The following is a 22,493-nucleotide window of genomic DNA, read 5'->3' as shown; positions in this document are numbered from 1 at the left end:
ATAAATAGTTAAACAACTATCCAAACAATAAGATCCTGAATAGTTAAAACAACTATCCAAACAATAAGATCCATCTCAGTTTCGAGCTCTAATTATCAATAACTAGATCCTGAGCTTCTAGATGAAAATAGGTATTTCTATTATAATCCAAATACACACATTTCTCCACCATACATTTACTTGTCACACAAGTTACTAGCTTCCATTGATTATTAGTTTAAAACTACAATCAAACGAAGAACCATAATCATCAGAGACACACACACACAAAGTCAAGACCCAGAGAGAACTCAAATCAAGCTAAATTGGCTTAGCCAGAGATATCAATAGACTTAACTTGAGCCTTCTTCTTATTAGTCTCCACTTTAGGCACAGTCACAGTCAAAACACCATTCTCCATTGAAGCTTTAACTTGATCCATCTTCACATTCTCCGGTAACCTAAACTTCCTCGAGAATCCCCCACTCGATCTCTCTACACGATGCCACGTGTCCTGCTTCTCCTCTTTCTCAACGTGTCTCTCTCCGCTGATCTTAAGCACACTATCATCCTCAATCTCTACTTTAACCTCTTCTTTCTTCATCCCCGGTAAATCCGCCTTGAACACGTGCGCCTCCGCCGTCTCTTTCCAATCCACACGTGCGTTTGCTATCGCCGACGAAGACGATGACGGGAATTGAAGTTCCTTGAATGGATCCCATACGTCGAGTGAGAATGGATCGAATATGTTGTTGTTGATTCGCCTGTTGTTGCCGAAGAAGCTTGGAATCAGCGACATTTTCTCGGTTGATTTCGAAATCTGAACAATTTTCCGACGAATTGAATTTCGAATTTATGATGAAAGCTGGTGAGTTTGCTGATTCTATTTATTGATGAAGAAGAAATCTCCAGAGCTTCTAGAAATGAGGCAAATCCAGAAAAGTCTAGAAGCGTTCCAAGTTGTGTGTTTATGGGCCATAATGGGCTCTAAAGGCCCAATATTTAAATATGAGCCGTGTAAAGAGTTTTAATCAGTTGCTAAATATTTTTGTTTTTCCATAAAGGTTATTCAAACACAAACATGTTTCCCATAAACGTTGTGCGGGTTTTTTCCTAAGAGAAAACATGATTACTACCATTACATGCAGTCCTCTCTGAAAATAGAGAACTATTCTTTGTCTTGGATGTACTCATAAATATTTTAAATTAAGAACTTATCAATGCAATCTTTTGTTGAGAAAAGTATGATTCGAAGATTTAGTTTGTTATTAGATATATAGATGTTAAATAACAGTATATATGTCATCCTAATATTGAGAAAAATAGAAAGAATAGTTCATTTCACGTTTGGTTACGCGTTAAGAAACCGTGTTTGCTTGACTTGCTCATTAGCTCATGTGTAACATTGTGGTTGTGGATATAGTTTCCTTCTTTTAATTATAATCAGGATTGAAATAAAAGAAAATCTTACGGAATCTAGTTTTTTTTCCTTTTTGCTTGTATATTCTTGGTTCTTCTTCTAAGTGGCCACCAAGTTACACAAATATTTTATTATCTTCCTGACTTTGAATACCTTATTATACACGAGTCTCTGATACTTACTTCAAAGTCCTAACAATTTCCCATTACTACATAGAGGATTTACTTAACTATTCCTTGCGTACGTTAGAATCCTTGTTGGTATATTGAATCTGTTTTGATGTACAAAGACGTTCATAAAACGAGAAACAAGTAAGATAATATTTTGACCAACAAAAAAAAATTGTAAGATAATACTAAATTTGACATATTCGATGTTTAGAAACAAAAAAAGGACATAGTCTTACGAAAACTAGAAATTTTGGATATAAACTAATAGTAAATGTAAATTTTGTGGCAGGTAGTGAAATATGACAAGTTTAAAAGGCAAGCCAAAGACGAGTCTTGTTTAAAAAGGCCAAGTACCAACCGTAGTAGAGTCATCTTCATAGCCTTTTTTCTGCCGCCAAATCTTAGTTTCTCCACAAAGCTTTTTCTTCTCTCCTTCCATGGCGGATCTCTGAAAAAGTCTCCGGACATTTTCACAATGCCTTCCGTTCAAATCCGTTCTTCTCCGTCTCATTCACAGCCGGCTATGACGGTTACTGATCTCAAGCAACGAGTCATCGCTTGTCTCAATCGTCTCTCTGATCGCGATACTCTTGCTCTCGCTGCCGCAGAGCTTGATTCAATCGCTCTTAATCTCTCACCGGAGACTTTCTCTTTATTTATTAACTGTCTTCAGAGTACAGACTCTTCCGCAAAATCTCCGGTGAGGAAACATTGCGTTTCGCTTCTCTCTGTTCTTTCTCGTTCTCATGGCGATTCTCTCGCTCCTCACCTCTCGAAGATGGTCTCCACCGTTCTCCGCCGCCTCCGTGATCCTGATTCCTCCGTCCGTGCCGCTTGTGTTGCCGCTTCCGTTGATATGACTACCAACATCACCGGACAGCCTTTCTCCATCCTTTTCGGACCAATGATCGAAACGGTTATCCACGATTGCGATCCCAATGCGCAGATCAGCGCTGCTATGTGCCTTGCTGCGGCGGTAGACGCAGCAGATGAGCCGGATGTTGAGCAACTGCAGAAGGCCCTGCCGAAGATTGGGAAGTTGCTTAAATCGGAAGGTTTCAAGGCGAAAGCGGAACTTCTTGGAGCCATAGGAACCGTAATCGGCGCTGTTGGCGGTCGAAACAGCGAAAAGGCGGTGCTAGACTGGCTTTTACCAAACGTCTCGGAGTTTCTAAGCAGCGACGATTGGCGTGCGAGGAAAGCTGCTGCGGAGGCAATGGCTAGAGTGGCTATGGTAGAAGAAGAATTAGCTCCACTGTATAAGAAGACATGTCTAGGTATTCTTGAGAGCAGACGATTCGATAAGGTAAAATTTCAAAACAATTTATGGTAAAAATTTATAAGAAGTGCAATCACTTTTGACTTTAGTGTTCTTGGTTAATAACTTCATATATAACTTGTGCAGGTCAAACTTGTTAGAGAGACAATGAATCGTACATTGGGTTTATGGAAGCAACTTGAAGGTGATTCAACAGAGGTCTCAGAGTCTTCTTCCTCCTCCAAATCAGCTTCTTCTGGTTTGTCTGCGACTTCAGGAAAGAGAAGCAACACATTGAAAGGCAAAGATAGGAATTTAAACACACCATTAAGCTCAAAGTCGAATGATGTTGAGCCATTAGATCGTGGTGACACTCCTAAGGATGTTGAGCAGGAAGCTGTTGTGTCGAAAGAGAAGCGGAATCGTTCGACATTGGGAGCTAAACGGGTTCTGTTCCCGGCAAAGATGCATAAGGTCAAAGAGAATGGGTCGAACAAGTCACAAGTTGTTCAGAGTAGTGATGAGGAGAGTCCTAAAACTGACAGTGGTAGTAGCAGTTCTTCTCAGGCAAAGAGTAATGCAGAAGAGTTGTCTCTGATAAGACACCAGATTACACAGATCGAAAAACAGCAGTCCAGTCTGTTAGATCTCTTTCAGGTAACCTTTTCTTCTGATCTCATTTATCTTTATTAACTTTTAAAACATCCAACAAACTGTAATGTGCTGACTTTTGAATGTTTTCTTGGACTTAATATTGCAGAAGTTCATGGAGAGCTCGCATAACGGAATGCAATCTCTAGAGAGACGAGTACGTGGTCTAGAAACATCCTTCAGCGTAATCTCCACTGATTTACTAGTCTCTCGCAGCATAACACAAAATGGAAACCACAAACGAAACGCCTGTCGACAGAACTGAAAAATCTGAAAGCTCATTGTACCTACCACAACACTTCAAAATTTAGCATGTGAAGAAGATTCATTGGTTTATCTTGGAATTCATAAATTCTAAGCTGATGTAAAATTGTTTTCTGAAGCTATTTTTACAATTCATTTCAACTTAATGTAACCACATGATGACACATTGAATTTATTTCGACTTTATGTAACTACATGATCACACAATGAATTCATTTGAACTTTGTATAACCACATGATCACACAATGAACAGTTACCTTTAGTTCTCAATGCATGTAATGTGTTTTCGCAATATGATTATATCCATTTTCTGTTTTTTCTGGTCTGGTGGCTTTCAAACTGTTACTCTGGAAATCTCATCAGAATCAACAAAATATCTCCCCAGTGTCGCATCTAGCTTCTCCCCAATTGAAGAAATCCAAGCCTAGATATGATGAGCAAACTTACACTTTGACTTGTCTTATTAACTTTTCTAAGTCACAACCAACATAGAGAAGTTAAAGATCTCCTAACCTGGTCTGAAGACGTGAATCCTCTAATCGTATTTCCACCAATGACTGCGATTCCTTTATCTCCAAGCGGCTGCAAAATCACCGCCTAGTAGAGAAAAAACAAGTATTCGTCACACGGTTTCATCATTCCCTCACTCAAAAGACTAACACTCAAACTCTCAACAAACCTGTGTATTTGCAGGTAGAAATGGCAGCTCTGATCTCCCAGGATAAAGAGAAAGATTAGCCAAGTAACTCTCTGACAAACAATCATTGTTCTTTCCTTAGACAAATTCATAATTTCACACAAAAAAACATAAACAAAAATCCGTACTACTTACGTGCTTTGGATTTCATAACCCCTCTGTAAACCGATCCTTGCATCAACTTATCGGTCTTTACTATGACTGTTTTCTTATCTTCTGGAGATTCAGCTACCATCCCAATTTGAATAAGGCAAATTCCATTGTAGACAATAACTAGAGACTTACAACATGTTGCTACCTTAAGAGATTCCCAAGCCCTGAGAACATAAACAAAAGTCAGATACTATTTCAACTTATCATTCCATAAGAAACATTCGAATAAGAGATACGAAAAGAAGAGCATTACCATAACAACTCGGAAACCATCGATGCAGGAAGATCAGATTCTACAACTTTGCATTCCACACCTTTCGGATTTACCTGATATCAAACAAAACCAAGAATCACATTTGCATTGCCAAATCCTTCAAAGTTTCAATTCATAAACTTGGATTAGAAATCTTACAGGTGTTATTGACTTAGGTCGAATCGATAACCAGACTAAACCGGTCAATAGATTGGTGACAGCCAAGCCAAGCGCTAATAGATCTGCTCTAGACTGTGAGCTATACCAATTACAAAATGAGCAACGATTCAAAAACCAAAGTTGAATCACATCGAAACAACAAAGCAATGATCACAACAAATTTCTGAAAATACCGAATTGAAACTCGATTTAAGCCACTGTTGATTACTAAGAACTTCGAATTGAAACACAAATTGTATAATTTTAGATTTCAGAGTCCGGTTTGATCAACTTACCTGCTAGCATCGGCAACAGGAGCGATACCGGAAACAGTCCGATTAAAGAGAACGGCCAAAAGAGAAGCGCCCCCGACGTAGATCGGTAAGCTTCGAACCAAGTCATCGTTTTTGGAAATGAAATCAGCTACTAAATTCTTCCTCGGTTTCGGACCTTCGTAAGTTTTCGGCTTCTGGTGACACAAAAACACGGAAAAATTCAAAAAAAAAAAAAAGAGAAAGAGAGAAGAAAAGACGGAAAAGAAAGAGGAGGAATGAGAACCTGTGAGGTTGAGGAAGAAGAAGCTCTGATAAAACGAGGGAAATCTAAAGGAGGATGAGAGAATTGGCGATTAGCGCTCCAAGGGATTTGAATTCGGAGGAGGATGATTCTCGCTTCCATTGAAGATGAAGGAAGTGAGGTTAGAGATGGAAGATGGCCGTTAGGAGAAAGAACCTATCTCCATACGACGACGTTAGATTGAAGACAATTCTAAACCGATTTATATTTCGGTTATTCTCAGCAACATTTTAAAAAATCTAGTTAACTGAAGAACCGAACCAACCGGAATAAACCGAAGTTCCCGGGCTTTTAAGTACCGAGTCGGAGTCTGGACTGAGCTAAGAACCGGTTTTGAATTAAAAACCGACCAAACTAGTGAAAACCAGTTTTACTCGTTACCACCATCAGGTAATAATTTTTAATTAATTAGAATCGAAATTTAGTTTGATCTTTTACGATTAATTGGTAATAGATCGATATAGAATCAAAACCAGTTTTAATGTTCTCTTAAGTAATTATGATTGAAAAAATATTATAAAAAATTATAGTTTTTTAACGTCTAATTAAATTATATTAATTTCAAAACGAGTTTCCATAAGTATACAAAGCCATTAAATTAAAATACAAATGATTACAGAAATCATGTCAACCTATTTTATGATTTTTTTGTCAAGTAAAATATCAGTTTCTAAAACAGATATCTCACTTTTAGTAGTACTATTAATGAATATTCTAAATTTGTTAAATAGTTGACTAAGATTTATTATATTTGACTAGAAAAAAATCACCATATCTTTGATTTTTTTTTTTTTCATAAATGACTTAACGATTATGATTTTCTTCGAAATTAAAACCATAAGCAAAAAATTCTCGGCATATCTTTGATTTTTGTTATTACAATAAATGAATAATTGTATACACCGTTAATATGAGATTGACTATAATTATTATCTTTCTCAATTAGTAATTTTATGATTCTTTTTTATTATTATAGAAAATTGAATATAGAGCATAAATCTGCATGGTGATACTATCTATACACATGTCAGATGCTAATTTTAGTATTATTCATATAATATCTTTGTAGTATCGCCATGCATTAACAACATTAGATTGATATCTAAACTGTCCAAATTTAATCTATTTGTGAGCGTTTCACAATAAACTCTATATATACAGTTTCATTCGGACAAACCTACTTACTCAACATTCAATACTTCTCATATACAAAACTATAATTCTTTTATCTAATTTAGAGAAAAGAAACATGAAGCTATTCATTATCACCGTGGTGACCATTTTGACCATCTCAAGGGTATTTGACAAAACACCAGCCACCACTGAAGCAAGAAAGTCGAAAAAGATGGTCGGTCATGAGCATTTCAATGAATATTTGGATCCTACTTTTGCAGGGCATACATTTGGAGTAGTTAAAGAAGATTTTCTCGAAGTAAAAAAGCTAAAGAAAATTGGTGATGAAAATAATCTAAAAAACAGATTTATAAATGAGTTTGCGCCTACTAATCCAGAAGATAGTCTCGGTATTGGGCATCCAAGAGTTCTAAACAACAAATTTACAAATGATTTTGCGCCTACTAATCCAGGAGATAGTCCCGGTATCAGGCATCCAGGAGTTGTGAATGTTTAAAGATTTAAAATATGACATAAAGAAAGCTGAAGACTAAAGAAAACTGGTGATCAACATCATTTCAAAACCGGTTCAATGAATGATTTCACCTACTAATCCTGGAGATAGTGCTGATATAAGGCATAAGAAAATGATTTCTAATGTCCATTACAAAAAACAATATAACACAAAAAAATTATCCAAATAAAGATATATGAAATTTTGTTCTATGAAATTTATAAAATTAGTATTTTGGTCGCCTTCATGTTTACGCAAAAATAAATACTAAAAGAACCTTTAAAATATTAAAGGGATGTAAATATATATTGTTTTCATAATCTCAAATAATATTTTCGTTTGATCTGGCTAAATTAAACCAGATTAATTGATAGTTTATAATTTTTATCTAATTTTGTTTTAATGAAAAACGGTGGGAAATAAAAATTGGTGTATATATGGCAATTCTATTTGATGATTTCCTAATGCGATAATTTTGTTTAGCTAACACCTTTTTGATGAAACCCCTGAATTATCCACATAACTGTTCTTGCCTTGGTGATTGTTATGATTTACCCATGTTTTGAAATACTTGTGTAATATTGAAAATGTAGACAACCCTCCTATTTTACAATATCAAACATATTTAGAAATGAGTGGAGTTTAACTCTTACACATTCATGTGTTATGTGTACCTCGTCTAACGTTAAGTTTTTTTGTTATTATAGTTTTTCATTTTTAGCGTTCTTTTTATACATTAAGCATAATTTTGACCATTAAATTTAATTTAGTTGTAAATTATTTATATTTTTGACACATAAAAATGGACGTCGAGACAAATATAATTTTGTTAGAAAATGCTAGATTAAAAATACCAATCTTAATTTTGTTTGATTTGGAAATCAAAGAAGGTTCAAATCACCATGGCTCATATGAGTATTGGTTTCTATAATCTGTAACAACAACATTGTGGTATTTTCCCACTTTTTGTAACAAAATCACATTGTCCATATACATAGTGTTGAATTATGCAGTTTTTTCACATTTTCTATTTCCGTAAAATCTCTGCGAGTATTTTATAAGAAAACTTATATGTCATTTCTAAATTGAATTTAAATCAATCCAATTCAATATAGTTTAATTTAGTAAACTCTCTGTCAATAATTTTGATAGAATGTTATTAGGTTGTAAATACGAATGTTGAGGTCAATATAATTAGACTACAAAAAGGCTAGTATAATAAGACTTTTATTATTAAGATCAATAAATACTACAAAAGTCATCTTTTAAAATGCGGTAAAAAAAAACTATAACGATCAAATTGCCAATTACTAAAAGAAGTATCAATTCCTACGATGTGTAGCAACAACATTGTGGGTTGTCTTCACCTTTTGTTTGATAATCACAAAATCCATATGCATATTGTTGACTTGTACACTCTTCGTTACATGGTCTATTACCGAAAGCTATCTCACATGGCCCAATGCAATGTGGCTCTTGCTCTTGCTGGATTGCTGCAAATACACAATCCAATAATATACATACATATAAATAGCTATTACCAATTCTATATTTTATGATATAAAAATGTTCAAACATTGCTCTTCAAATGATCAAAGATAATTTAACGATAACAACTAACCTGGTTTGGCCAATGTTGTAGCTAGAAAATGAAATTGTCAATATCCCTACAAAGAAAATAATCACATATGTTTTTCTGATGTCCATTATATATTTTCACTATGAACTCTATTGAGAAAAATAGACTTTTATAGTTTTCTATATCTTTAATAAAGATTCTTTATGAAGATCTCTATTTATAGAAAAATAGATTTTTATAGTTTTCTATATCTGTGATCAGTTCAAATATTCTTTATGAAGATCTCTATTTATAAGATTATTTTTTTTTCGAATAAAAATATCAGTTTTCACACTATATTTCAGTTTTTTCACAACCATAAATGAATATTCTATATTTTTAATATGAGGTTGGCTAAAATTTATTAATTATCGTTCTTAATTATAAATTTCACTAAAAATAAATTTAATTGTATTAAACTGAACAGATGATTAATCTAAGCATGTTTTACACAAATATAATAATAACCAATTTTAATATATTTTTGATTTAAACAATTACACAAACTGATTTTGCCATAGCTTTTGCCGATGAACTGGCGAGATCATTGTGTCAATAAAAACTACGTAAAATCCCAGTGTACCGTGATCATTCAAATCCATGAAAATATTCGTCTAACTAAATGGAAAATCTCAGATGAGTTGATATCGATACCAAAGGAAATTGAGCTTAATACTATGGACAATATAATACACATGAAATTGTTACTATAATCATTGCTTGGTTAATTCGAAGAAGAACTCAAAAATAATTTTTCATTATACAATAGTCTTGATTTACATAGAAGTCTCAACTCTTAAGACTTTCAATAGTTAAATAACTGATACACTTTGAAGTTTAGGTGTCCTGTCTGATTAAAAATTTGCCAATGTCATTTCCTTTTGACCAGGCTTGGTTAAGAAACAAACTAAAAAAAATCACTCGTTAACAAAAAAAATTGTGTAAAGAATAATAAATATCCATTTTGTGTGATATGAGAGAAACAAAACCAAAGACGAGCCAGAGCCACCTCTAACACCATCGGCGACTTCTCCTCCTACTCCTCCGTCGCCGACGTGTTCGATTTACAACGATTCGGTGGCTATTGGTTGTAAGATTTAGAATTAAAGGTTAAAGGAGACGACGACGAGAGATGCCGTTAAACGGAGATCTCGACCGTCAGATCGAACAGCTAATGGAGTGTAAGCCGTTAGGTGAAGCAGACGTGAAGATCCTTTGCGATCAAGCTAAAGCGATTCTTGTTGAGGAATATAATGTTCAACCGGTTAAGTGTCCGGTTACGGTATGCGGCGATATCCATGGCCAGTTTTATGACCTAATTGAGCTATTTCGTATTGGTGGTAATGCTCCTGATACTAATTACCTCTTCATGGGAGATTATGTAGGTATGTCTTTCTCTCTTCTCTATCACTCTATTTCAATTTTTTTTGTGTGGGTAAGTTAAATTTCCTGATTTGTTGGGTTTTTAGAGATCTGTGTTCTTATGTTGATTTTCAGAGCATGTTTGATTCAAAGTACGCTGGTTCAGTTTGAAGTTTGGAGCTAATAGTTATTTCTTTGGTTTATTGTTGTCTTGGTTATATCTGTGCAGATCGTGGCTACTATTCTGTAGAAACAGTCTCTCTATTGGTGGCATTAAAGGTGCGTTACAGGGACAGACTTACGATCCTGCGAGGGAATCATGAGAGCCGTCAGATTACACAAGTGTAAGATTTTCTTTCTAAGAAGACTTGTATTTCATTTGCTTCTGACTCGCAAGCACTAACAATGGTTTGTGCCTGTTTTTGCTTATGTTTGTTCAGCTATGGTTTTTATGACGAATGCTTGAGGAAATACGGAAATGCAAATGTGTGGAAGTATTTTACGGACCTTTTCGATTATCTCCCTCTTACAGCACTCATAGAGAGTCAGGTTCGAGCTGTTCTTGCCAGTCGTCATTGTATCATCCGTAGTTGTTTCACTTCCGCACTTTTCTTCATCAACTGTATTCCGTGACAGGTTTTCTGTTTGCATGGAGGCCTTTCACCTTCTCTGGATACTCTTGACAATATCCGAAGCTTGGATCGAATACAAGAGGTATTGTTTTGGGTATAGAAGCATTGTTTTGCATTTAGTATCTGTAAATGTCTCCTCTTTTTCCCTAAAGACATTGTTTCTCTCTGGCTATAAACTCTCTGAAACCAACCTCCTAGTTATTATTAGTTTTGGCTTCAGATAGAACAAGGATTGTAATAATCTGATATGGTATGCTCTGGGATTGTAGGTTCCACACGAAGGACCAATGTGCGATCTACTCTGGTCTGATCCCGACGATCGTTGTGGATGGGGAATATCTCCTCGTGGTGCTGGTTACACGTTTGGACAGGACATTGCTACTCAGTTTAATCATAACAATGGACTGAGTCTGATCTCAAGAGCGCATCAACTTGTAATGGAAGGCTATAATTGGTGTCAGGTATATAATATGTGCATAACAATAGATTGGCATATGTGTTGAATAGGGTTCTGGTTGCAAAAATGCTGAATCTTTCGGTGTGTTGATAGGAAAAGAACGTAGTGACAGTGTTTAGTGCACCGAACTACTGTTACAGATGTGGAAACATGGCCGCAATTCTTGAGATTGGAGAAAAGATGGAACAGAACTTCCTTCAATTCGATCCAGCACCTAGACAAGTCGAACCCGATACCACGCGCAAGACCCCTGATTATTTTTTGTGATTTCATTTTTTTTCTTCCAAAGTTTGTTTGTTGCTGTATCATTGTAGATGTGTCTGTTTTATTTTGTTTTTTCGAGTCTCTAGATGGAATGTGATACCAAAGACGAAAAACCCATCATTTTTTTGTTGATGTTGATACTGAAACAGGTTTGTAGAAGCCTCTTCTTATTATAGAAAATGTCTTTTGATAATAACTTGATGTTTCAATTAAGAATTCACTATTTCTATCACAGTTGGTGTGTAATAGTACCAATAGAGTATTCGTCCTCTCCTAAACCATTTCTTCGTTGTTATAAGGCATCGACTAATAATATAAAATGGGATTGTTATAGTAGTACTCTAAAATGGGGTATACACATTTGACATACAATGTATAAGAAGAATAAGACGCAAAAGATATTTGGAATAAAAAAAAAGAGAAATAATAAACTCAAAGGTGTAATAAAATCAATTTTATGTACATGGGGAACAAGTATTGGGTTCCTAACGCCTTGCCTCTCCACATTAGTCATAAATGGAGCTATGAAAATGGCATTTAAAGCAAAACACAAACATAAAACACCTAAATGAAGCATATTTTCTACATATATTTTAGAACTAAAGGCCCTAACAAAAACCCCCCAAGCCGATGACATTGCCTAAATGTACAAAGACAATTAGCAATAATATGTTATATATTGGATCTTTACTTCTTCGGTACCTTTGGCCGTGATCTCATACTGGCTCTCCTTGCCACATCCCACGCCTTCTGTGGCGCGTATATCCCTAACTGAGACGCAAAGAAAGATTCATAACCTGGTGAATCAAACGCAAACCCAGTGTGCTTTGAGAGCTCCCGAGGCAATTGTGATATCGCATAGCTTCTCGCCTCTTGAGGTGTGAGCTCATTCTCTACCTCCAGCTGATCTGCCTTGCTTGCATCTGACTCGTGCCTATGTATTTCTTGAACGATCTGATAATCATACGGGAAGAACCATCTCTCCACCCTACATCAGTAGACACAGATTCTCTCATGTCATAACTATACAGAATCGTTCGCAATATAATCACATGTTCGTCAATGCCAAAAAGTAGTACTAAGAATATCCCGGTTTTACGTACCCTTGGAAGATGAAATCGCCTAGAAGAGAGACAATGGGAACAAGCAACAATGTGAAGTAGAAATAGAATGTACTCATCAGAACATATATGACAAAGTAGACATTTTCCTGCAGAGACAAGAAAAGAAGGAAATCAGATTTGCCAAGTTGAAAAAAACTAAGACAAAAAATCAGAAAACCGAAGATGTAAGCTGTCTGCGTACATTCCTATCATGTGGTGTCATAATCCCGCAGTATACGAAAGCAAAAACGAGCCATGCAAGAATACTCCCACCGACTGTGATATAATGCCATCTGGTAATGGAATTGCTCATCAAAAGAATGCGCACATTCACAGCAATCACCAGACATGTGAAGACCATTGTGCTAACATCCCAGAGGCCAAATACTTTGCCTGATGAATTTACAGCACCGAAAGATGAGGTTGTCACAAAGAGATAGCAGACAAGAGACTGATACACAGCAGAAGTAGCCCATACTGCTACAACTCTCCATTTGAAAAATGAGTTACGTATTCCCTCTCTATACAGTTCTGGATATCTTTTCGAAAGGGATGCACTCACATCCTAGCAAGAGCACAACATAGAGATGAAATTATACAATCCAAAACAATATGTAGAAAAGTCTTAAATTAGATGAATATTCTCTTGTATAAAGTAGAGATCGAGAAAAGCTAGTACCTTCTCAAACAGCCCAAGGACGATGACAGGAAGAGCTGTAAATACAACATTAAACAATGACTGGAACCAATCATCATAAAACCTTTGCCCAGAAAATCCAGTTCGAAATGTGAACCAAAACTGAGTCAAAGTGAAGGTAAGATTCTTGTAGAAGAAATACATGACAACCTGCGAAGAAAAAGATCGTTAGAACTTTCAGAAAAAAACTAAAGGCGTGTTTGTGGCGAAAGAGAAATTCAACCTTGCAGATTCTAAGATATGACCACCGTCCATGGACAAGAAGTAAATCTGTAAGAAATCTGAACTGAGCAATGGCAAAATCACTAGCCATCACAGCTTGCATTCCCTCCATCCCACTTATTCCTATACCAACATGAGCAGCTTGAATCATGCTAACATCATTGGCCCCATCACCAATACTAAGAGTAATCTTTTGTGCCCCTTTTCTCACCAAGCTTGTCACCTGAAATTAGATCACATATATTAAAATTAAGAAGCCGGTTCAAAGAACCCATAGAACCAAGTTACTCATTGAATATGAGTGCCATAATTTAAACCCAAGAAAATATGTGATTACCAATTTTGGCAACAAAAGCCCTAGAACAATAATATATAGACCCCTTTAAAAGGTATTGGCTAGACGAACTTAATTTGAAATTACCTGTGCTTTCTGTAACGGAGATACACGACAGCATACAACTGAAGTACAGTTCAAGCTCAAGCTGAGCAGCATCACGCGTAAACTCGGGTCTAATGCATACATTAAACACTTGCCATCAATAACGAGAGACAATTTTGGTCCAGCTACGGTATGCAAAGAGTGTTGAGCTTCCTCAAGACTCTTTTTCAGCTCCCTCTTTACTTCTTCTTTGATAACACGAGCAATCTCAACTTGATCACCCTACAATAAAAGCTTTTATTAGTAAAAATTAACTACAATGGTTGTCTTTCATGAAAATCCTACATAAGAAGGAAAAACTAAAGTAAAACACTTACCCTTTCTTCAGCTTCTCTGATTGCATCGGTTTCAGAACTAATGACAAATTGTTTCATTTCATTGTTGATCAAGTTGCATGCTGTAGCAAAACAGAATCAAAGAGCAGATATTAAAGTGGGAGATAGAAGAAATAAGATCTCAAAGAACAAGTTTGTGACACACCATACCATATGCAATATTAATAGCCGTTTCCATTTTGTCCCCTGTTAACACCCAGATCTTAATTCCAGCTCTTGATAATGTTTCTATGCAGGTAGGCACCCCTTCCTGAAGTTTGTCTTCTATCGCAGTTGATCCGATGAGGATAAGATCCTTCTCGATGAGTTCTGCCACCTTCATAGATCAAGACACGACACATTCATCAAAAATTATAAGTTATTTCCTGGGCGACTAAAAAAAATGTATTCATTGATACAATCATTCACATTACTTAAGGACATAATCATAAAATCATTTTCACTCCTGTTTACAAACAAGAGAATACATATGGGTAAGAAATTGTAGTATACCTCATCTAACTTCTTCTCACGGTCTCGTAATGCAGATTTGGCTTGGATGAACTTTTCATTCCAACTATCATAGGTTTCAGGATTTAAATCTTTATAGGCTAGGCAAAGGGTACGCAATCCAGAAGACCCAAAATGTTCCAAATGTTCTCTTGTTACTTTCCTAACATCGTCCATACCATTAGCCAATCTCTCAAAGATAACATTATCAGCGCCCTGTGGACAATGTTCCAAGCAATGATCAAAAACTGATCCAGAAGTACACATAGAACCAAGTATGTAAAGAACTATTACCTTACAGTAGAGTACAAGCCTTCCATCTGGGAAACGACATACAACAGACTGGCGCTTCCTAGTACTGTTGTGCATTGTGTAAGATATAATTAGTATGCTTAAATCATGACGTAAAGAAAATAAACAAACAATTCACTGTCATATAGACCTGTTGAACTCGAGAACGTTTAGGATCTCATAGGCCACGTCTTGAATCTTTCCCATCTTCTCCACATGAGACTCGCGAACATACACCATAGTTGGAGTACGCCTGAAAATACATGAAAGTAGTGTCAAACAAACTACCAGAGACTTGAGAAACAAAAGCACTTATAGAAAACACTCTATAAATTAGAACAAGGAATCATGGGACAAGTCAACAAATTGTAAATTTATCTTGTCAGATTTAATGCCAGCAATTTCAAATCTTTGGAATTTAAAATGTAATGAGAATTACCTATAAAAGAAGAATCCAAAATTCTTGGCAGCAGTAACTAAGGCAGCTTCATCTGGAGATGCAGCTTGATAAACAATCTTCTCAGGGGACTCATCACCTTCAGGAAGGACAGTGTGACAGATGGCCAGGCATCTAAACAGTTCCTAAAAATGTCAATAATACAATAATTTAAGTTAGAATCATATTAGATAGTGCACATGTGTGCCCAAAAATAGACACTGCAGAAATACGGAACCCAAAACCAAGGAACTACGTGAAACCTCTACAACTTTATTATAAGAGGCTTCTGTCAGAACAATTCTGTAATTTTTAGTATAAGGCTCCCAGAACAAAGGCCTCGAATTATAACCTTACAAGTTCAGATCTGACCATCTATCAAATACAACATACCGCAATTTCTCACGGAAACCCTATAACCTCTTAGCAATTTTCAATTCTTAAACTGATTGTAAGCCAAATATCTAGGGAATGAAGTAAGCCACCTTGCAAAGATCAGGATTAGGTTCGTTTCTCCAAGCTCCCCGCATTAGCCTTGGATCATCAAAATTAAATCCTTTTTCTCTTATTGCACCCGTGGACCTTTGCTCCTGAGAATATTTGCAGCGGTGCAAATTAGACATATTTCCATTGCACCATAAGGCATAGATCAACTTCACCATCTGAAAAGATATAATACCTCTTGAACTTTTAAGCCATGACGCTGAGCGATTCCTTTTTCTATTTCAGTGACACCACATCCATAACTTACACCTCCAATTGAACATTTGAAGAACTCCATCAAATTTCTTGTCAGTGTTCCGGTTTTATCGGAAAATATGTATTCCACCTGAATGATACCGTAGTAATTGCAACTGAAGTGAGAACAATACCAAAGTATATCTTTAAAATAATTATTTAGCAACAGTTGGGATACTAGCAACAGAAACGGATATCTATATCATACAAGTAACAATCTGTGGCATGGTTTAGTAGTGGCAATACGCAGCATGGAATAATATCTACCTGTCCAAGCTCCTCGTTCAAATTAGAAGTCCTGGCCGAGGCAGGGGTATTTGTTTCAGCATGATACATATTAAGATCGCGGTTGATAAACTGGGTCGACTGGATAAACTTGATCATCTGGGTGTAAGGAAACAAAATAGAGATCATTCAAATTGCTAGTCCTTGTAGTGCAGATAGTTAGAAGAGGATGATACTAGGAGAGACATACCTCAATAGAAACATAAAGGGAGATTGGTATAATTGATGAGAACAGAGTGACTAGCGTGAAAAAGGTGAAAAATCCTATCTGTAGCAGCAGAGGGTAGCAATTTGGTAAAAAACAGCAAATCCAGAAGTAGAAGGAAATCAACTTCATCTATACAACACTATTTACCATGAGTCCATTGCGGTATTCCCAATCTGAGTTATGAAGACCCAAGTATTTGTCCTCACGATCCGTCACAATTGAACTGTAAAAATAACAAATATAGATAACAGTACCACAACAGGCCATGAGAACTGGAGCATAAACAAATCGAAGCAGGAGTTAATAATTCACAAGATTGACGAGAAATCACACCAGCCTATAGCTCCAATCAGACACATCGTGACAAGGACACAAAATATTGTAATAATGAGTTTGTCAAGCTTCTTTTCCAGCGTACTTCTTTTGGAAGGAGCATTCATGGCATTCATCATCACCTACATATGTAGAATTAACCATAGAATAGCTTAAGATCCTATGTGTATAGTAACTATACAACGAAGTAGAAAGCATAGAAGGGTTAAAATATATGAATCCTGAAAGCTAAAAACGCACGTTTGCAAAGCTAGTTTCCCATAAAACAAGCTTCATGACAGCTTACCTTCGTCTCATGACCAGTAAAAACTACAGCTCCAACTATGTATTCTGTGTTCCTAAGACTGCATCCCTGATAATACAGATATCAAACGTCTCAGAATATTATTAAATCTAAGGATATAAAAGGCTCTGCACAACATGCATGGAAATCTGCTCAAAATACTGTTAAAATCCGAGGATATAAAAGTTGCCAAAAAATACAAGATATCTCATAAGCTGATCACCATTATCTAAGACAAAGAAAATCATGAAATTGCAAAAAAACACAAGACAGAAAAGAAAAAACAGCCAACAGCAGAAATAGTCAATCATACACGCAATAAAAGCTGGTCCGGAGAGAGAGGTAACGTCTGCTTTTGGACTACAAGGTTCCCAGTAAAAGTGTACAGAGAATTGTTTGGTTGCTCACACTGAATTTCACCTGCATGGTAAAAGACAGAGATGTTGGAGAAAGTGAAGAAATGTATTTAACGGTTACCACACAATCATACTGAAATAAAAAAAAAGTTGAATAAAATGAAGAACCATCAGAAAAAAGGAAAAATCGCGTCCTTACGCAGAAGAAAATGGATAAGAGACAAGAAAATAATCATCGGTAAGAGAAATGAGCTACAGGAACTGTCAGAATAAACAATTATAGAAAAATTCTACCAGGCATTTAACAATAACTTCTCTTTTCATAAGAGCCAGACAAACATCTAAACAAATGATGGAATCGACTGCTATATAAGACTCTTCTTCCATTTTCTGGTGATGCTTGTCCGTTCATCAGATTGTGATATAAGAAAAAGCAACGAGTTGGCAGGTTAACTTAAAATAGTAACCGGACTCAGGTGAACCTTTTTCAGCTAGATTCATTTCTAATTTTTCGACAAGATATGCCAAACCAACTGAAGCAATAAACTTTATTTGCAATGCAATTCATAGAGAATTAAGTACTACATGTCACTGCAAAGGTTCACATCTACTACAAAAAAATTCTTGCATGACCACAATCAAAGCCGTAGGCTAACCTTTAAACTCATAAGCTTTCTCTGGTACCAAGTAATCCCATGTCCTTTCAAGTGCCTTTCTTATTTTCAAATTTGTTTCTCCATCTAGGTTTGCAGTCTGCACACACAAGGAATAATCATATGAACACACACTAGGTAAGATAATGCTACTGATAACAGCTTTGGCCCTGGACAAGAAGACAGTACTATATAATTTTAAAGGGGCTGTCAAAAGAAGCACCTCAACGTAGCAGATACCATCAGAATTAGTACTGGACATGAAAAGAATATCTGCTGGGAAAAATCCATCTTTTTTTATCTGCAAAATCAATAACCTTATTTAACAATTTTAGATCTTAATTCAAAGGTAACAAGTCTTTGAAATAATGCAAAGAAGGTATGCTGTAAACATTGTTAATCCCATGAACGTCGTAACTATTGCAGGGTCAACGTGTGGAGGAAAAATAGATATCAAGATAAGTTGAAGAAAAGGAAGAAGAGAGCAGTGTCTCAACCTAAGGAAACGCAAAGTTCAAGAGCAGCTGAGGCTGCAATCGCGTAGTGTTGCTTTACTCAGTTATTTAATACTGTAATGAGTGCTGTTAGTATCCTGATTGTATTAGCAAGCTCAGCCGGTGGTATAAGTACCAAGAAAGTAAAAAAAAAAGGCAGATGACCTTAGGTGGATCCTGGGGTTGGGTTGAGAAGTGGGTCTCTATCTATATCTATCTCTCTGTTCTAAAAATTCTTGACGAACCATAATGGTAACTAAAGTTCAGAACCTAACAGAACGCCAGGAAAAAATGAGAAAATAGTTGACAAAAATCATGCTTTGCTGGCCTCTAGAATTTGGGAAGAAGTTATCACGGTGGAAAGCAGTAGCTGACTGCAGTACAATAACAGACATATAGGTAGTGGAAGTCTAATAGAACAACTATAATGCAGGCCCTACAAACAGGAAACAACTAAACATATATGCCAAAAATGCATTGAAACACACAGCAATAGATAAAAGTAACCAAAGTGAATTTTGTCTAATGACTCTAATCATGAATAGATTCACCTCTTTTAGAGCAACGAAAGACTAACCTTGACAATATCTCCAACTTGCAACTTTCTCCACGGAATAGATACCCACTGTTGATCTTGTAAGATTTCCACTGTGCTATTATTTATGGACATATCATTTTGAAACCGTTTCTGCACCAGATTATCAGCAGAAAAAATTAGTAGTTGAGACGCAAATGAGTCCTGAGACTCCAACGCATCTACTAACTTGCACAGATTATTCAAGCGCTGAGACAATTATATTCTAAAACAAGGAGAAATGGGATATTGCTGCAAAGGAAAAACAGACGAGCTTACCCAGTCTTCGAAAGCCTCTTTAATCAGAGAAACAAGAAGCACCATTGACAGTGGAGCTACATTTGTTATTGGACTCACAGGACTGCAGGACAAAAAAAATCTATCTAGTTAATAACTGCATCTATCATTCATAAATTAATCAGCAAAATCTCCATCAAACCAGAACAAGAGTGTTATATGAATAGTAACACATTATAACACAGCTTTTGGATTTAACGTACCTTATTGGTGTCATTGATAGACACGAAATTCCAAGAAAGTATATGTTCGCTATGCGCCTAAACTGTCAGGAAACACATTATAACTAAGATTAAAAATAACAGAAAAATCTTGTGGAAGGACTGCGAATGTTGGAAATGTACATCAGCTGTCACTTCATTTACGATTCTAATCCTAATTCCATAGGAAAATTTCACATTTTAACTTCTCGGGTTCCGAAAAGACGAACTCCTAAATAACATGCTGGAGCTAAACTAACAACCCTTCACTAGTCTAGATCCAAGCAACAAAGATAAACCAAGCGTATTTACCTGTTCAAACAGACCCTTGGGCAGAAATGTGAAAACATTATACTTTGTTGTAGAAATCGAATTACCCTGAAACAATTAATCAAACATTCATCAGACTAAACAAAAAATAGAGAAAAAATCAGATCGATGAATCCAAACAGCACAAATTCCAATGCACATATCTCCTAATCGATTCAGAAACAATACACGACATCAATTGACTCCGGTGTACCTTGAACCGGACGGGTTGATTAGATTCCCGATCATTACAATAAACGGTACGATAAGTCGGAGCCTGTGGTTGAATATGACCCAACGTAACCGTTCGAGACGGAGTCCGTTGATGAGTCGCCGAAGAATCGACGCTAAAACTACCCGATCGAACCATTTAGGAGGAATTCACACCGATCCAATCCTCTCGTCAACTTACACAACAATCGAATTGTCGACTTCTTCACCACTATAATTCGCGTCGATTCGTTACACAAATTGATTCGATTGCGAGAGGCAGAGATCTGAATCGACGGTAGAAACAGAGAGGACCAAAGGAGCAGCCTTCTCTTCCGTTTCAATGGCTTTGTTCGTCTTTGGAAAGTCGCTCCCGAATTTGGCTTGAAATTAAAATTAAAATTAAATGTTTTTGAAAATTTTGCATTTTTTCCGATACGTATTTTCTCTTTCGGGTTATTACCGAAAACACTTTTTTTTTTTTTTTTAATCCGCGTTGATGCAAGAAATGGCAGGAAAAAAAAAATCCGCGTTGAAGAAATTGCCACGCGCAATTAGGCCGCGTGATCGTCAGATACAGACTTCAGACCTTTTTGTTGCTAGTAAACTTATTAATTTATGGAATATTATGAATTCTTTAAAAATTAATAAATTTACTCTAGAGAGTAAACAATACATTTAATTTCTTATTGGTTCTCAAAAACCGCCATGCTGGACTTGTTCGTTGGCTGTGTAAAACACCGTCGTTTCAACGGTCTTCGTTGTTGTGACATGGGCATCAATATTTTTCTAAGTTTAATTGGCTGGTTCCTTTGAATTATGTTGGTGAACGACGGATGTGCACAATTCCGAAGATCGTGGAATGAACATTATATTATAAAAAAAAAATTGTTGACAAAATACCAAATAACAAAAAAAACTAAAGCTGCATTAATTAAATATACACTAACTTAGATCTTTCTTGTCTTTAAATCGGTAAACAATTAATTTTTCTTCTTGTCAAAATTTTAAAACATTGTTCAATCTAGAAGAAAACTTTTACTAAGAGACAACAAATAAGAGGTTGACCAGAAATAATAACAGCTATCAGTTGAATAATGACACGATCAGAAATAATTTAATGTGGTGACATTATTTGATTTGCAGTTTCATTTTTCTTCCCAGCTCCAAACGTCAAAACTGATATATACGCCAAGTAATTAGTTTTCGCTCATTTATCTTCATGGATATGCTTGTAAGTTTGATCGTGAACTTTGATTTCTTGTACAACGTTGTTCAGTGAGATTTTGATTCACTCAACTATTCATGGTTAAGCAGGAGACTTGTGTTTTAGGCAATTGTGTACGTCATTTGGAATTCCGAAGTTTTGGGAGCTCCTGAATCAAGAATCTGAATATTCGCAGAGAGTTGGATGAGCAAGTTACTGAGATACAACGTCACATACTCACATATAAGAATGTTAGAGTCTTTGTTGAAATATATTGCCAAAGTTTGGACATAGTTCGGACCTTAAAGATGAGAGAAGATGAACTGAATCCAAGCTGAACTTTCTCATTAGAAACTAGTAAATATGTGATTGATGTATGTATGTGACCACAGCCAGGAATTTCAGAATCCTCTGTTTCCACCAAACAAAAGGTATGATCCTGTAACCTTTCTTGAAATTTCACTTTCACTAGTGTCTAGTCTAGAACAAAAGAGCTAAAACAAGAATAAGATTCTTTCTGTTTAGAATCACCAGACAAGAACAATTTCGCAGGTTGGAAGGTATTACTTGCTTATCTCAATGAGGATTCTTTTGGTTACTTTCATATCCGACATGTTTAACCCCTGAAGAATGTATGACATAGTGATTGTTTTCTTTCTTTAAAGTTGGTAAGGAAGATTAACTCAACTATTAATCATAATCACATTTCTGAAGTCAAGAACGCTAGCTTGCAAGCTCACTGATAGAAAGTTGCGCTCATCGTCATTGTAGATGATTTGGTGTCTTACGAAAA

At 36.0% G+C, this 22,493-nt stretch overlaps 7 protein-coding genes and 2 long non-coding RNA genes across 12 annotated transcripts; 4 read left to right on the top strand and 5 right to left on the bottom strand.

Moving 5' to 3' along the window:
* Window position 1: 1 nt before the first annotated feature.
* AT1G59860 (HSP20-like chaperones superfamily protein) lies at window positions 2-909 on the bottom strand. The gene has a single exon (NM_104679.4). The coding sequence runs from the start codon at window positions 776-778 to the stop codon at window positions 311-313; it is 468 nt and encodes a 155-aa protein (NP_176195.1). The 5' UTR covers window positions 779-909; the 3' UTR covers window positions 2-310.
* Window positions 910-1,962: 1,053 nt separating this feature from the next.
* On the bottom strand, window positions 1,963-2,457 carry AT1G08273. The gene has a single exon (NR_139400.1). It is a non-coding gene; the product is annotated as an other RNA (long non-coding RNA).
* On the top strand, window positions 1,991-3,743 carry AT1G59850 (ARM repeat superfamily protein; the record flags this gene model as incomplete). Its single annotated transcript, NM_104678.2, has 3 exons — window positions 1,991-2,875; window positions 2,975-3,484; window positions 3,588-3,743. Exons 1-3 carry the CDS (start codon window positions 2,045-2,047, stop codon window positions 3,741-3,743), a joined length of 1,497 nt encoding a protein of 498 aa, NP_176194.1. The 5' UTR covers window positions 1,991-2,044.
* CCB4 (cofactor assembly of complex C) lies at window positions 2,873-5,790 on the bottom strand (the record flags this gene model as incomplete). Of its 3 annotated transcripts, NM_202322.2 has the most annotated exons (9): window positions 5,564-5,790; window positions 5,302-5,474; window positions 5,006-5,105; window positions 4,847-4,920; window positions 4,576-4,757; window positions 4,423-4,493; window positions 4,257-4,340; window positions 4,001-4,167; window positions 2,873-3,765 (listed from the first exon to the last, which is right to left on the bottom strand). In NM_202322.2, the coding sequence occupies exons 1-8, from the start codon at window positions 5,681-5,683 to the stop codon at window positions 4,078-4,080; spliced, it is 894 nt and encodes a 297-aa protein (NP_974051.1). In that variant the 5' UTR covers window positions 5,684-5,790. The 3 variants fall into 3 exon arrangements, with proteins under 3 accessions (NP_974051.1, NP_176193.2, NP_001321983.1); NM_104677.5 differs by lacking the exon at window positions 2,873-3,765 and having other exon boundaries at window positions 3,833-4,167; NM_001333869.1 differs by lacking the exon at window positions 2,873-3,765 and having other exon boundaries at window positions 4,078-4,167; window positions 4,423-4,451; window positions 5,564-5,743.
* Window positions 5,084-5,325, top strand: AT1G08267. Its single transcript, NR_139399.1, has one exon. It is a non-coding gene; the product is annotated as an other RNA (long non-coding RNA).
* Window positions 5,791-6,830: 1,040 nt separating the features above from the next.
* On the top strand, window positions 6,831-7,307 carry AT1G59835 (DNA-directed RNA polymerase II subunit RPB1-like protein; the record flags this gene model as incomplete). Its single annotated transcript, NM_148611.2, has 1 exon — window positions 6,831-7,307. The coding sequence occupies one exon, from the start codon at window positions 6,831-6,833 to the stop codon at window positions 7,209-7,211; it is 381 nt and encodes a 126-aa protein (NP_683452.1). The 3' UTR covers window positions 7,212-7,307.
* Window positions 7,308-8,537: 1,230 nt separating this feature from the next.
* On the bottom strand, window positions 8,538-8,915 carry AT1G59833 (Defensin-like (DEFL) family protein; the record flags this gene model as incomplete). Its single annotated transcript, NM_001036132.1, has 2 exons — window positions 8,538-8,693; window positions 8,817-8,915. The coding sequence occupies 2 exons, from the start codon at window positions 8,913-8,915 to the stop codon at window positions 8,538-8,540; spliced, it is 255 nt and encodes an 84-aa protein (NP_001031209.1).
* An 833-nt stretch (window positions 8,916-9,748) lies between these two features.
* Window positions 9,749-11,875, top strand: PP2A-1 (protein phosphatase 2A-2). 2 transcript variants are annotated; one of them, NM_104676.5, is made up of 6 exons: window positions 9,749-10,211; window positions 10,418-10,532; window positions 10,629-10,737; window positions 10,825-10,902; window positions 11,090-11,281; window positions 11,371-11,875. In NM_104676.5, the coding sequence occupies exons 1-6, from the start codon at window positions 9,959-9,961 to the stop codon at window positions 11,542-11,544; spliced, it is 921 nt and encodes a 306-aa protein (NP_176192.1). In that variant the 5' UTR covers window positions 9,749-9,958; the 3' UTR covers window positions 11,545-11,875. The 2 variants fall into 2 exon arrangements, with proteins under 2 accessions (NP_176192.1, NP_974050.1); NM_202321.2 differs by having other exon boundaries at window positions 9,768-10,211; window positions 11,090-11,700.
* Window positions 11,866-20,947, bottom strand: ALA3 (aminophospholipid ATPase 3). Its single transcript, NM_104675.3, has 27 exons — window positions 20,498-20,947; window positions 20,287-20,352; window positions 19,978-20,039; window positions 19,757-19,838; window positions 19,481-19,591; window positions 18,633-18,710; window positions 18,413-18,509; window positions 17,714-17,820; window positions 17,404-17,469; window positions 17,118-17,239; window positions 16,932-17,007; window positions 16,767-16,844; window positions 16,559-16,675; window positions 16,233-16,382; window positions 16,039-16,143; window positions 15,557-15,699; window positions 15,269-15,370; window positions 15,121-15,184; window positions 14,830-15,042; window positions 14,488-14,653; window positions 14,320-14,399; window positions 13,985-14,224; window positions 13,565-13,786; window positions 13,324-13,491; window positions 12,847-13,209; window positions 12,645-12,751; window positions 11,866-12,529 (listed from the first exon to the last, which is right to left on the bottom strand). The coding sequence occupies exons 1-27, from the start codon at window positions 20,651-20,653 to the stop codon at window positions 12,229-12,231; spliced, it is 3,642 nt and encodes a 1,213-aa protein (NP_176191.1). The 5' UTR covers window positions 20,654-20,947; the 3' UTR covers window positions 11,866-12,228.
* Between the last annotated feature and the right edge of the window lie 1,546 nt (window positions 20,948-22,493).

The sequence above is a fragment of the Arabidopsis thaliana genome, assembly GCF_000001735.4.
Source record: "Arabidopsis thaliana chromosome 1 sequence".
NCBI lineage: Eukaryota > Viridiplantae > Streptophyta > Magnoliopsida > Brassicales > Brassicaceae > Arabidopsis > Arabidopsis thaliana.
The sequence above is the reverse complement of the archived record's forward strand: the minus strand, read 5'-3'. Positions and strand labels throughout refer to the sequence as shown.

Bases quoted from the DNA above. Each gene is read 5' to 3' on its own strand.
- AT1G59860 (NM_104679.4), bottom strand. From the start codon at position 778: ATGTCGCTGATTCCAAGCTTCTTCGGCAACAACAGGCGAATCAACAAC.
- PP2A-1 (NM_104676.5), top strand. From the start codon at position 9,959: ATGCCGTTAAACGGAGATCTCGACCGTCAGATCGAACAGCTAATGGAG. The intron at 10,212-10,417 runs GTATGTCTTTCT...ATATCTGTGCAG, and splicing joins CTTCATGGGAGATTATGTAG to ATCGTGGCTACTATTCTGTA. The intron at 10,738-10,824 runs GTTCGAGCTGTT...ATTCCGTGACAG, and splicing joins CAGCACTCATAGAGAGTCAG to GTTTTCTGTTTGCATGGAGG.
- ALA3 (NM_104675.3), bottom strand. From the start codon at position 20,653: ATGGTTCGATCGGGTAGTTTTAGCGTCGATTCTTCGGCGACTCATCAA. The intron at 18,510-18,632 runs GTGCTTCTTTTG...TTGTGTGTGCAG, and splicing joins ATGGTATCTGCTACGTTGAG to ACTGCAAACCTAGATGGAGA. The intron at 13,787-13,984 runs GTAATTTCAAAT...ATCTAATTTCAG, and splicing joins CTCCGTTACAGAAAGCACAG to GTGACAAGCTTGGTGAGAAA.